This window comes from Solea senegalensis, linkage group LG2 (genome assembly GCF_019176455.1).
Source record: "Solea senegalensis isolate Sse05_10M linkage group LG2, IFAPA_SoseM_1, whole genome shotgun sequence".
Lineage (NCBI taxonomy): Eukaryota > Metazoa > Chordata > Actinopteri > Pleuronectiformes > Soleidae > Solea > Solea senegalensis.
The window spans coordinates 15130446-15143794 of record NC_058022.1 but is presented as its reverse complement, the minus strand read 5'-3'; the positions used below and the strand labels follow the sequence as shown (position 1 = coordinate 15143794).

Below are 13349 nucleotides of genomic sequence, written 5' to 3'. Positions count from 1 at the left end.
CACCTCTTTGCCACACAACACATCAACCTTGTCACCTCTCTCCTCTCCTCACTGTTTTCCCCTCCACATCTGACCCATCATCCCGGGGCCTTTATTTCCTCCTCTGGTTCCTTTCTTTCTCCCTGTCACTTGCTTAGTAGTCTCCATACACATTCTCTAAAGATGCTGCTTCTGTTGTGTCACACAGAGAGAGCCACGCCCTCAGCCTATGTGCACACTTTTATTAAATCTGTGCAGGCGCTAGGCCGCGCCGGCGGGTAATCCTACAGTAATTGTTTCCAGATTAGGGGACCAAGACCACAAAGCAGGTTTAGCCAGGCATGAAATGGCCTCCCCATGCTGCACCGCCAGCGACCAAACCTGCCGAGGTAAGACTCACCTGGATAAAGTCCACAAAAGTCCATGGGAGGAGTGAGTCCAGGTAACCAATGTCCTTTGAAAACCTGTTGAGGATTCTCCCTGGGAGACAACACAACAAAAATGAACAGATTACATGAGATTAGAGTAAATATGTATGATAAAAAATTATTATTTTACAGCACTTGGAGAAAATGAGGAAACATATGGAAATATGTGATGCATCGTTTAATTGTACTGTGTCAATGCACACTGTGTAACGTGTAATAATCAGATCTAACAAAAATCCCCCTGGTACATTTGGAGGAACACATTTTAGGCAATTATTCTCAGCACCCACAATACAAAAATACTTTGTTTGCTTCAATTCCAATGAAATCTCACAAGACTATTGAGCAACAATTACCAAAGTACCTTTCAATTTAAAAGAACAGAGGTTATAAACGGGGCATAATAACAGATGAAAAACACAAGCCTATCTAGATTATACAATGAATCATTATTTGTCGAGCCTTTCACAAAGACTGCCATACTCTTGGCTGAATACATGAGGGAAGCTTTTGTTTGGAAACAAAAGGCAACAGAAGCTGCGTACCTGCCTTTATTTTCTGACTGGCAGTGTCAGTGACGTTAATTGAGTTGCCTCCAATCTGCTCAGGTGTACATTGTTTTGGCTGGTGCTCCACAGGTGCTGAGGCAGCCCTTTATTGTCACTGCTTAAGTAACTTTGCTACCCTCTTCGGATTCCGCAGAACATAAGATTACACTCCAGCTGGCTTCACACACTATTTACAGCAGGGTCAGTGACAGCCAATCCCACACTATACAATGCAAAGGCAGGTTAGACAGAAAGACTTCCTCTATGTCTTTTCTGAAAAGAAAGCCCCAAATGCTCAGAGATGGACAAAAAGTACCAAAGCCTCGACAGCTGCTCGTCTGCCACAACTATGACTGAGATTTAAAAAAATGTAAAAAGTCAAGAATAACTGCAGATGTGCCATGTGCTTAAGTTTATATTCCCTTGGCAAAAGCTTCTCAAAAATAGCCTCATAATGTTTCATGCTGTTCTTGAGCAACACATTGTCTCTAACAGCGATACATCACAAAGTAAATGATAATAGCTGGCTGGAGATAAAGCAAATAAAGCATCACTCACACATTTAGGGCCCTAGATGACACAATGTCAGTGACACAATTAGTTTCACTAGGCTCATGGAAAAGGCCATGTAAAGCAGGGTGGGACTTGATCAAGTAAATAAGGGAATGTGACATGTTGGCAGTGTGGTAATGTGGGACCCTCAAGGCACGGTGAAGCCATAGCACCACTGACCTAAAAGTTGCCTCCTAGCCTCCTTCTCAGTCCTACAGAGGTGGGCCCTGTAATCACTGCTCTCCACAGCTGTAAGCAGCTTACAGCTTTATCCAAAATTCTGCTCCCGCCTAAAAACATGCATCCAGACGAGGCTGGGCTCCCCATAACAGCCATTGCATAAACCCAGCCAAGGCATTATTCCCCACAACAACCTAGCAATGCTCCAAATCAGTACTGATTCAAAGTCAAGTGGCATAAGCATGTTGTACACTTGGAGGCAGACTAATCTTATTCACAGTGTGAGTGCCCGTTTAGCATACAGACATCCCGAGGGGAAGGTTCAAGCAAGGGGGCAGAGCCGCTGCTATACTAGTGAAGAATGCCTCTTCTTTAGCCTGGGAATAGGGGGAGTACTTGTCAAACTGTGTTTGTGGAAGATCCAATAATACTTAGGTAATTTCACTGTCTAAGCCATAGATGACCCAAATTCACGCATATTTGACAAACAATGCCAATGAGAAAAGGATAGGTTTCTGCAGGTTACATCATACCATGGTTGGAGGGTGTTAGAGCAGAAAACATCAGTCAGCTATCAGCTGTTTGACAAGCGGCTCAGTTAACAGTGGGCTTCATAGGGTATGAAGTAAAGACCATTCTCCGTCCTACACAGACTATAGAAGGGATACATTACAGTGATGCAGTTACACAAAGACATTGGCTGCATGGAAATGCCTATGAGGTAAGATCGGTGCGGGACAATGGCTTCAATCACTATGGGTGGTTGTCAACAATATCACCTATTGTGTAGAGAGGGGTATAGACATTTCAGGATATCAGCAGCATTAGTATCAAATAATTTCTCATGGTTTAAGACTCCCAGGGTGATTTGCACCACTTTTTTGGGCTCAGGAAATATCAAGCCCTCCCAACTAAGGCGACCCCCTTAGGTGGAGATATTAGTTGAGCAGGGCCCCCAATCACACTTAAAGAAGTGGAACAGTGGGCTCCAGCTACAGCAGGGCGTGTGGCAAATTGTTGTTCCCTGTAAACATCAAGATAACTGGACAACTCAGAGCCACTCCATGTGTGGGCCGCAGTGCAGTTTGAGGGGCCTTTCAACGAAGCAGGAGTGATAATGAAGGAATACTGGGGAAGGGGGCTGCCAAGGCTGGAGGTGGCACAGCTCACCTGCACTTCTATGAAGGGCCCACAAGCCTGGGGCAGCCTCCCACCGCCGGCACCTTGCTGCCAATACTAATACATTCTAAATCCATTCTCTTCGCTCACACCGCCAGGCTCCTGCAATCTCCTCTCCTTCCCTTTCATGCAATTAAATAGTGGAAGTGCAGAGTGAGGGGGAGCCCTATCAGCCATACTGCACACACACACACGGCTCCATCTCCACATTCAATTTACACACTTCGATATCATCATGCTCTCTGCAGTACTGCATCCACTTTGCTCTTCGAACCAGCCAGACCTGGAATATAGACATTAAAAACACTTCTTCTGTAAACACAATTAAAATCTCACATCACTGACTACTGAAAAACTGAAGTTCCATGTGTCAACAGCAGCTGAGTGACACCTAGCACAGAGATGGCCCGCTGTGCCAATGTGAAAGAGGGACGTGTGTGAGTGCATATCTGTGTGTGTGTGTGTGTGTGTGTGTGTGTGTGTGTGTGTTGACTGAAACGCCACTCCTCTGACAGTGCTGATGAGCTGAAGCCCTGGCCTACAGTCTCTGAGGGGATTAGCCCACTCAGTGACACTAAATTACAGGGATCGCCATCAGCTCAACACATCCACTACTGTCTGTGCTGCGCTAACTGGATCAAATTCGGATGAACAGCTATAATACGACTGTACATATTACTAAAATTGAGCAAAGCTAATGTATTAAGTTATATTAGTCCTTATAATGTGGGGATTTCAGTCAGCACTGTTATCAACAGCATTTTGCTATCTTAAAAATTCCAAACGGCATTGTTACTACATATAAAGGTTTTAATCACCAAAAGCCCCAACTCGCAACATCAACTATCTCCACACAGCACAAAAGATAACACAGAAACATGACTCAAATGGCGCAAAGGCATTCATCCAGTGATACAGAAGAACTACAGTGCCTTTCCATCAATAATAATTCACCACCAGTGTACTCTATTGTTATAAACCACATTCACAGAATAACAAATAATGCCTTTGTGCAGTGACGCTTGAAATGGTAACCTTTCACTCTGAGGACAGCTATCAAACAGCGACCCTGCTCAGCAGCAACGCACCCATCACTTACACATGTAAACATTTGTCGAATCCTTAATCAACACACAGGCGCACAGCTACAAAATATACACACTTATGGCAACGCACAATAGTGGATGTGAAAGCAGCTGTGTCGGAAGGGAAAATTCTTGGACAAAAGCAAAACGTTGTGAATTAAAGAGGAACTGACAACAGCTGTCATGGTTTTCATTTTTAGCAGGTTTTGCAGAACTGACTTAAAAAAAAATAATTATTAAGAGTCAAAAAGTAAAAAGTTTTTACTAATCTACTATTGACTTGTCAAAGGACGTCAAAGAAATCTACTCTGGAACAGTTGTCTATAAATCCAGTCCACACCATGTTGTATGCTAGCCAAGAGGGAAAACTGTAATGACTGGACTGGTCATACAATGGTTACTGATAGCAGCACAGCAGCAATCAGATAGCAGTGTCTGTTAAGCCTCTCCTTTGCTGCACTATTAAACAGATTATTACATTATTCAAAGTGTTTGTTCTCCTCCTCTGTGTAGATTACCAAGCACGGCACACCCAGATAAGCCATCAGGTAGTCAAATACAGTATGAAACATAACAGCAGCACTAAAAACAAGAGTTAAAGATTACGACCTTTGGTGTTCGCACCAAACACAGCTTTGCAAAGGGAACGCTTTGTTGCTACACCCACCTTTGATACAAGTTGAAACCACAAGCTCCTGAACACCCTCAAATCATATTTAGACTTGTGTTACCAGCTTATTATGACTCATTATACAGACTTAGGTTCCCTTCTTGCTAAGAATTCCCACCAAAGCTTATTGTGTTGTACATGCATTTCACTATGGGAAGATTAGGCCAAGTAATTATCCACTGACAGGTGAACAATGTTCCAGAAAAATTAAAGTTATCAAAGTGGGCCACTTGACAGTTGACTTATATCAATGACAGATTGTAGTCACATTAATTCAGCTGATTAAAATAGGTCTATAATTAATACACCAAAATCATAGGCAATAGCAAATGATTCAATCCTGTAATTTTTCCTTTGGTTTTATTGGTTTCTATTTAAGGAGGTGGCATTAATCACACCTAAGGAAAATCCAGCAGCCTTTCTTGTGTAAAGTCAGACATATTTAGAGTCTTTGCCTACTTTTAAAATCATGTCCATCTGCCCACTCTATTGACCATGGAGCTACAGCCTACAACGCTAATGAAATATTCAAAGATTTCTGATACAGAGCACAAGACAAATACGTCTTTATTTGCACAACACCCTTGTCCAAACACAACACTGTCCAAAATCTACTACAAACTGTATTTATTCAACATGATGTTTGCTTCTTTTTTTTTACTGATACTAACTGTGTCATTAAAGAAGATAACACTCTCTTTGCATGTATTAAATACATTATGGCTAAATATTAAGCTATATTTCAAGGTTTTTGACTGAAGTGGCCTCTTGATTGCACAAATTTTGTATCGCAGCAGATACTTTTATGATACCAGTTCATTCATGGTAAATAATCATAAATCAAGTTCAATTTACAGTTGCTTGTAGATTTAAGACTACCTAATTAATATTACGTGTTATTAAATTTATCAGTACAATTGATTATTAGGCATAAATCTTTCATTCCATTTGAAGTTTTTTAACATCTTAACGTGTTAATTATTATATCATGCAGACCTTGATGGAAATGACAGACTATAGAGTTACATACAAAGCAGGCATACGGCTGTTTGTTAAGTGGATCAAAACATGACAAAATAAGTAACAGTCTGCACTCTAGTGGTGAGATGTCACAACAGTAACTTCTACAGCAAGTGAAACGTTGTGTTAATGTCTCATAGCCAGCAAATACTTATATATACATAGTGTGTAACCTTGACCGGGCAAGAAAGAATTCAGTTATTTAAATGTGTGCTTCATATGATGGTGAGCCACTTACCAATCGGATTGACGTCGAAAAAGTGAACTGGGGTCCGCAGGATGGCATTGAACATGCTGCTGTGTAGAGTTTGGGCTGAGCTCACCAGGACATTAAAGAAGAGAATACAGCGAAGGAAGCCAAACACAATTGAAAAAGCTGTTAAACCTAAGAAAATCAGAAAAAAATAAGAACATTAATCACCACATATGCAATGCTAAATGTATGTCTGTTGAAAAATGGTCATACATTTAAGATGAAATCAATCAAGTAAAAACATAAGTGTGTTTTTGTCATAAATGCTGATCTGTCACTGTGGATAACAAGCTTGAAAGACTGAAAAGCATGTAAGTCACAGGGAGATAATCGGAGCAATCAAACGGCAATGAAAAAGAAAGGCACTGCTATCTCTCTGTACAGCTGAGGCCCATGTACACATACAGTGGGCCTAGAAGGCCTTGGGCCACAGCCAAATAACTGCGAGTCTGTTCACTGAATGGCTGCAAATTGAGAGCCCCACAGTACATAAAAAGCTATATGTGCTTCGTGAGCTTCACCTGCGTAAACACCTAGGTACAGGTCAAGGTCCAACTGCTGAGGGAAGCTGCCATTGAGGTGCTCTGTCACATTGATGCGCTCTTGTTCAGAGGCCCTGCAAGTCAGACACAAAAGAAAAAAATCGACAAGGACAAGTAAACAAAAAGAAGAAAGAAAGCTACAACATGGAGGTACTACACAAAACACATTTCTTCTGTCCTGAGGTACAAGGTTGGTTTCAACAAGTGTCAGATATTGCCAAGAAGAACTGTTGGTTCAAACGTCTTCCATTATTATAATTTGAACCACTTTGTAGACATATGCCAAAAAAAAACAGTTTATTATTGCAAGCTTTGTGTTTTTTGTGTGTGTAAAAGAAACAAATCTCACCAGTGAGCAATCCACCAGTCCTGCAGGACGAAGGCAACCTAAACAAACACAAGCAAACAAAATAATCATTATTTAATTTTGCAAAACAAAGCAAATGCATAAATAAATTATTGAACAATTCAGTTTGACACTAATATAATTGTAAAAGAAAACAATGAATTGAAGAACTCCACTCACATGTGCAAGGACATTAAGTAAAAGGAGGACCAAGAGGACCAGCAAGTTAGCACCTGCCCTGAAGTATTTCACATACATGCGCACGCCGATGTTTCCCTCTGAGCGACCTTCCTCCTCCGTTCGTTGCACTGCCTACAAATTCACACCCCTGGCATTCAGCACCACTTCATCAAATAAAGCTTTAAGCAGCAGGGAAGTATCAGTGAGTATCTTCTGCTCTCTAGTGGCTTAAAGGATGAACAACAGGACATTTTCCACCTTTTAGTGTGGCTTTAGCTCAATACTCACCACAGCAAGTGGATCCACTCCATCTATCAAAGAGTAACGAGAAGAGCATAGGGAGGACTTGGAGGACAAAGAGTTGAGTGAGATTGTACGTGAGCGGGAGTGGCTAGAGACAGCCGCTGGGATGGGAGATGTGCCTTGCTTCTCATCTTCCTGGCCTTCCTCCTCCTCCTTAAGCAAAGAGGTAAAATCTAGTCCAGAACGCTGCAACTCACTGTACGTCCCTCGTGCCACCATCTGGCCCTAACAAAGAAAAGAGGAGAGACATACAAACGCACGCAGTCAAGGAAATATTTTGACATGACATTTAGGCGAGAAAAACATGTATGAGAATAATTGTTTTGCCTATACATGTAACTTTTAAAACATTTCTATGGGTTAATAGGGTACCTGCTTTACCCTATTATCAAATGTAGTGTTTATTATATTATTATTAGTAGTAGTATTATTTGTCTGCTTGATATATATATGTAATTTTACTCCAAACTATTTAAATAAAGAATGAATTGACAGTCCGTTCAAATAATAACATTAACTAGGACTCATGAAAGGGTCCTTTTGTCCCCCCACACAAGTCATGGAACGCAGTAGTTCTCTGACCTCACTGTCTCCCTCACTCAACAGTCTTCACTTTCATTCGTTAACCCCCTCAAAAATGGCCACAAAGCCACATAATAATAATAATAACGTTGACATGTTCAGGGTCAGTCTCTTTCGAGGCAATTAGTCAATGTAAGGCAAAGTTACAGGGCACTTCCTGTTTCGTAGTGAATGGTCGAAATTCGCCAAACTTCCTTTTACAAGCAGGATATGATTAGAAGTCCGGAGTTCAAGGTCACTGGGGTTCAAAGCTGGAGAACTGAACTGAGGATCCTCTTCACCATATGTATTACACACTCCCAGACACCTCCATAATGTGATCCTGCTGGGGGATTACCTTTTGCTGGGGAAGTAGTGCTTGATTTTCCACTACCACTGTTCCCTGAATGTTTCCTAGTTTCAGGTGAAATACTGTCCTCAACATACTTAACAACCGCATCAATATGTACATATATATATGTATATGTGTATATATACATATATATATACATATACATATATGTATATGTATATATATATACATATACATATATATATATCAAAACTCGTAGCAATCGTTGTGATCAAAAAAACTGAGTGCTCCCCTCCATCCAGCAACACCTGACACCTTTGTTCCCACCTATATTGTGTGACCCCCAATTACATTAGTGTGACACCTACTGGACACATTAAAACACAAATAACCGAATGGCTCCGACATTAATCATAATATTGATAATGATCTTGTTAGCTGTGCCTTTTATGACACTCAAGGTCACCTTATAGCAATGAAATCCTACATTAAAAACAGCAGTTGACAAAAAGTCAAAACGAGGTTGGCAAAACAAAAAAAGAAATTAGACATACTATAGCCACAAGTACACATACACATACATACACTCTATTAATACATAATGTCTATTTTCTCATATGCACATAGCGTACAAATAATTACTGTAAGAACCTAAGTAAAATACCGCATGGTTATGCCAACTGTATATTTCTTCTTCTATTTTGCCATCAACATATCATGTTTAAAGTAATACTTCACCAATTTGCATTTAGTTTTGTATTAACAGTTACGCTAACAGGACCGAGTGTCACTGGTGTGCACGTAACAAAGAAAAGAATGAAGATATTTCTCAACTCAGGGGAAACTGAGGTTGGGAAGCCCAATTTTTTAAAATCACTACAAAGCTAAATGTAAATCGGTGAAATATTCCTTCAACAGTAAACACTGATCATATGATCATATGTCACAGACAGCTGGCTATTCTGATTGTACATGTACTGTTCATACAGACCAGTGGCAAATTAATTTGATAATAATTTAAGCACTTCTCTTTAAGATAAAAAGTGTCCAATGTACACACAACACGAATACTAACCTCCTTCAAGACCAGTATATGATCTGCAGCTTTCAGATACTGTAGTTGGTGAGTAACTAATATGCGAGGCTTCTTCCTCAAAACTCCACAAATGCACCTAGGTAAAAGAAATGTTTTTTTAAGCAAACAATTTAAAAAAGTTTTCAATATAATAACATTATTTGGAATGTGCTTTTCATTGAGAGAGGCAATTTTTATTATTTCATTTCTTTTTTTCAAAAACAATGGGGAAACAATAATAACAGGACTTACTCTTCAAAGAGATGTCGGCCCACCTCAGCATCCACAGCACTGAGGGGATCATCCAGCAAATAGATATCGGCATCCTGATACAATGCTCTGAAATACACATATAAATATATATACATATATGGAGGATATCTTGGTCTCAGATAGCAGCCACAAAATGCATTTCTGTAAAGGCATTCAACACACCTGGCTAAGCTGACCCTTGCCTTCTGTCCTCCACTGAGGTTTGCCCCTCTGTCCCCAACAATCGCCAAGTCACCCCCTGGCAAGAGGTCCATGTCCTGAGCAGGGTCCAAGTGCACTTTTACTAGTTATTCACGTATACACATATGTCACTACAATTTAGAGGTGCTTTAACTTTGTGATTAACCGGCCTATAATAAAGCATGAGAGATTCAACAGGAAATGTGACATGTGTCAAGAATATGACTTGAAGTGACTCTCACCCTCTTGAGGGCACAGGCCATCAGAACTTGATCATACTTCTCAGGGTCGAGCTCCTTGCCAAAAAGGATGTTGCTTCGAATAGTGCCAGGTAAAATCCAGGCCTGCTGAGATGTGTATGTCAGCACTCCTTTGACATTGATCACACCGCTTTCGCGGCTCAGTTCTCCCAGGATGGCACTGAGGAGCGAAGACTGAAACGCACAAACACACAAACACACAAACACATATCCTTAAATGTCTTTGATTCTTTTCAGGCTGTGTTCCTCACAGGTCATACTGATGTCACCTACTGTCAACTACAATTTATATTGAGCAAGGCTGTAAAGTCATAGCTGTCCAATACCCACTGGTATTTGCCATAGCAACCAAGGTCATAGTTACGACCTCAGCGATGGGAGGGGTGACCGGTGGAGGACATAACAAACAGCCAGAGCCTAAGGGTCAATAAATTACACAAGTCTGTTTAAGGATCTGAAGATGCATGATATGAGTTTGTTGAGATGTGTTTAAATGTACAGGATTTAGTACTAAATAGAAGCTTCACATATTTAAATGGACAAGTAGAAAGTATGACATTGTTTATATTTGATAAATTGAAGCGACCAATAAGAAATCCTTCGGAATTTGGTCACAAAGTGTTTACTAGTTACATTGAAACACTTGCCAAATAAAGTAAATAATGCTGGGTAAGTCCATCAGCGCCAGGTAATTCTCTCCATTTTTCACATTTTGCTTGAGATGAAGATGGGAGCAATTGTAGAGACATAAGTAAGCTACAGCAACTATGACAGAAAGATGAAAAAGAAAAACTGAACTAAAACTAACTGAATTAAAATGTTTGGTAAATCCAGGGAAACAATGATTCTGTAATTACTCTCATGATGTACTGTGGGTTTCAGATACATGGGTTCCCCTAAAAACCTTTCCTGTCACCTCACAAGGTTTCCATAACAAACACATACATTATAGAAAACTGCACATAAATCACAGTGAAACCTAAAAAAAAAACATATTACATATGTTTACATGACTAAAAAACTAAGACTTAAAAACAGACCTACTACCTTTCCTGCCCCAACAGGTCCAATAACTGCCACAAGCTGCTCAGGCCTCACTGTGAAAGACACATTATATAAAGTTGGCGCCTCGAGCATCTGTAAAAAAAAAAAAAAAACAAATAAACTAAATTACTGTCAAATATTGACTATCTAACTTAACGCCTGGTTTAGTGTAAATACCTTAAAACTACATCATAACATGTTCATCACAATCTGTACAGCACACAACATTATCTACGCCTAGACCTTTATAGTGTCTAAGGATTTCTGCATGGAGACAAAGTAGTGAGACACATTTCCCACAATGTTTCTCACTTTATCCCAGTAGCATATTAAATCCTTAATCTCCACCATACAGTCCTTCTCTGCCACAGGAAGTTCCAGGCGCTGAGGAGCAACTTCATCCAGGAGGAGAAAATTCTTATGGGAAGAATCACATGTGAAGTTTCACTTTTCATACTTAGATGTAGGTATATACTGTATGTAGCTGCTGTTGTGGTGCATTTACCTGAATCCGTTTGATACTGATGAGAGACTCTGAGGCCTTCTCAATGGCAAAGGGAAAGAAGAGTGTAATGGTGAGTCTGACTGCCCCATAGAGGGCAATCGTCATAAACACTCTGCTAGAAGTCAGCACGTTCCCCATCAGTACGTAAACACACACGGTGAGAAAGATGATGATCTTGCTGGCCACAAAGAAAGATGCCATGTTCAGGCCACGCAGGTACGAGCTTTTCATGATTTTGCCAATTTCCATTCTGAAAACAAGACATAGTTGTCAGTATTTTTACATTTGTGTGTGTGTTCATTAGCATTCACATTTTTAGCATCACACACAGTTCAGTGTGTGTGTAAAATTTGCAGATCATAACATTTTTAAACGTCCTCTTAACTTTTTGTAACAGACTATAGCTTTATTAAAAGAGGCCGCTTACCTAAAATCAAAAATTAAAACATGATATTATGATTCTGCATTTTTAGTTTTTCAGATTTTTGTCCTGTTGTTATTTCTGTTATCTTCATGTTTTCGTGTTTTTATTGTTCTATTATTTTCTATTTCTTTGTGTTATAAGTTGTTTTTATTTGTAAAAGCACTATGTCATAACTACCTTCTGACCTCGTCCACCAGTGCAATGAAAGGCTTCTCCCACCCATACATCTTTATTACACGGATTCCAGAGATGACTTCATTCATTGTGCGTATTCGGTCATCTGTAAACACTGCTGTTTCAGCCCTAAAACAGCAGAGACAAACAGAAGGAATGGCACAAGTGCATCAGAAACTTGAGAAAGCAGAGGAATGCGGAAAGATTTTAATCACGTCTACCAACCTTAGTCTGGAGAACAGACGTCCAAACATGGTTTGTAAAGGCATCAAGATGAAGAAGACAGCCATTCCCGCAAGGCATGATGGGCCAATTGCATATATCAACAATACTATCACGACAACTGCTTGTAGGGGTCCAATCCACAAAAAATGCAGATGTAGGGTTACCTGTACAAAATTAAAAATAAAGGATGACTAGAAAATAGTAGCCAAGTTAAGTTCTGAATTGTTGACCTATTAAGTCAAATATATAAGATACAAAACACAATATAAACACATAAACCTACTAATGGATACTCACCTCGTCAAATTTATTGACATCATTTGATACAAGGTTGACAATTTGTCCTGTGGTAGTTTTGGAAAATGCAGTGTTGTTTAGACACAGAGCCTGTGGAGAAGACAAGTGTGACACCCAATTACGAAAAAACACAGGAATGTGACAAAGGTAGAAATAGATATAAACACAGATACAGTAAGTCCTTAATGACTGACCTTCCGATAGATAATGTGGCACATGGCCACACGGATCTTCATGCCTTCTCGTTGCGCATGGTAGAAGTAAAGATGATGAAGCACAGTCAGGCATATGGTGGACAACGAGATGCCTGCAGCATAGCCATAGGCCTCATAGATTGCAGATTTATTGACCGAGTCTTGATTCTCAAAATACCCAATAAGCTTCCCAAGTAGCAGTGGCTGAATGACTTTGAGAATCTCCTGATAGAAGACAGAGATGTGGATGTGCTGCATGAAAACAATTTCCTTATTCTAGATGCAGCATTGCTCACTGTGGATGTTTGTGTTTGGTGAATAACAGCACTGTACCCCTAGGAAGATGTATATTCCAATTAGTGAATATGATCTCCAAAAGCACTTAACAACAACTTTGGAAAGTTTTGGGGGACGCATTTCTTTTGCTGCCTGTTGAACTTCGTGATTCCAATACCTTTGAAAAAACAAAGTGAAAAGGAAAGCAACCGTCACTTTGAGTCACTCATTTCTGAATTAGCACTTAGCACACAAAAATATATACAGTTAGAATTTCCCCAAA

At 40.0% G+C, this 13349-nt stretch overlaps 1 protein-coding gene across 3 annotated transcripts in view; it reads right to left on the bottom strand.

Moving 5' to 3' along the window:
• Window positions 1–13349, bottom strand: part of abcc4 (ATP-binding cassette, sub-family C (CFTR/MRP), member 4) — a 36270-nt gene that overhangs the window by 19870 nt on the left and 3051 nt on the right. For 2 of the 3 annotated variants that reach the window (XM_044051378.1, XM_044051398.1), the window contains exons 3-20: window positions 13124–13244; window positions 12791–13042; window positions 12597–12686; window positions 12300–12463; window positions 12078–12203; window positions 11477–11726; window positions 11284–11388; window positions 10975–11064; window positions 9910–10101; window positions 9650–9744; window positions 9467–9553; window positions 9215–9311; window positions 7251–7490; window positions 6963–7094; window positions 6786–6823; window positions 6416–6510; window positions 5880–6026; window positions 380–459 (exon numbers count right to left, since the gene is read on the bottom strand). In XM_044051378.1, the coding sequence (XP_043907313.1) occupies window positions 380–459; window positions 5880–6026; window positions 6416–6510; window positions 6786–6823; window positions 6963–7094; window positions 7251–7490; window positions 9215–9311; window positions 9467–9553; window positions 9650–9744; window positions 9910–10101; window positions 10975–11064; window positions 11284–11388; window positions 11477–11726; window positions 12078–12203; window positions 12300–12463; window positions 12597–12686; window positions 12791–13042; window positions 13124–13244 (2401 nt within the window). The remainder of the gene's footprint in view (window positions 1–379; window positions 460–5879; window positions 6027–6415; window positions 6511–6785; window positions 6824–6962; window positions 7095–7250; window positions 7491–9214; window positions 9312–9466; window positions 9554–9649; window positions 9745–9909; window positions 10102–10974; window positions 11065–11283; window positions 11389–11476; window positions 11727–12077; window positions 12204–12299; window positions 12464–12596; window positions 12687–12790; window positions 13043–13123; window positions 13245–13349) is intronic. The other variant, XM_044051389.1, reaches the window with a different exon arrangement.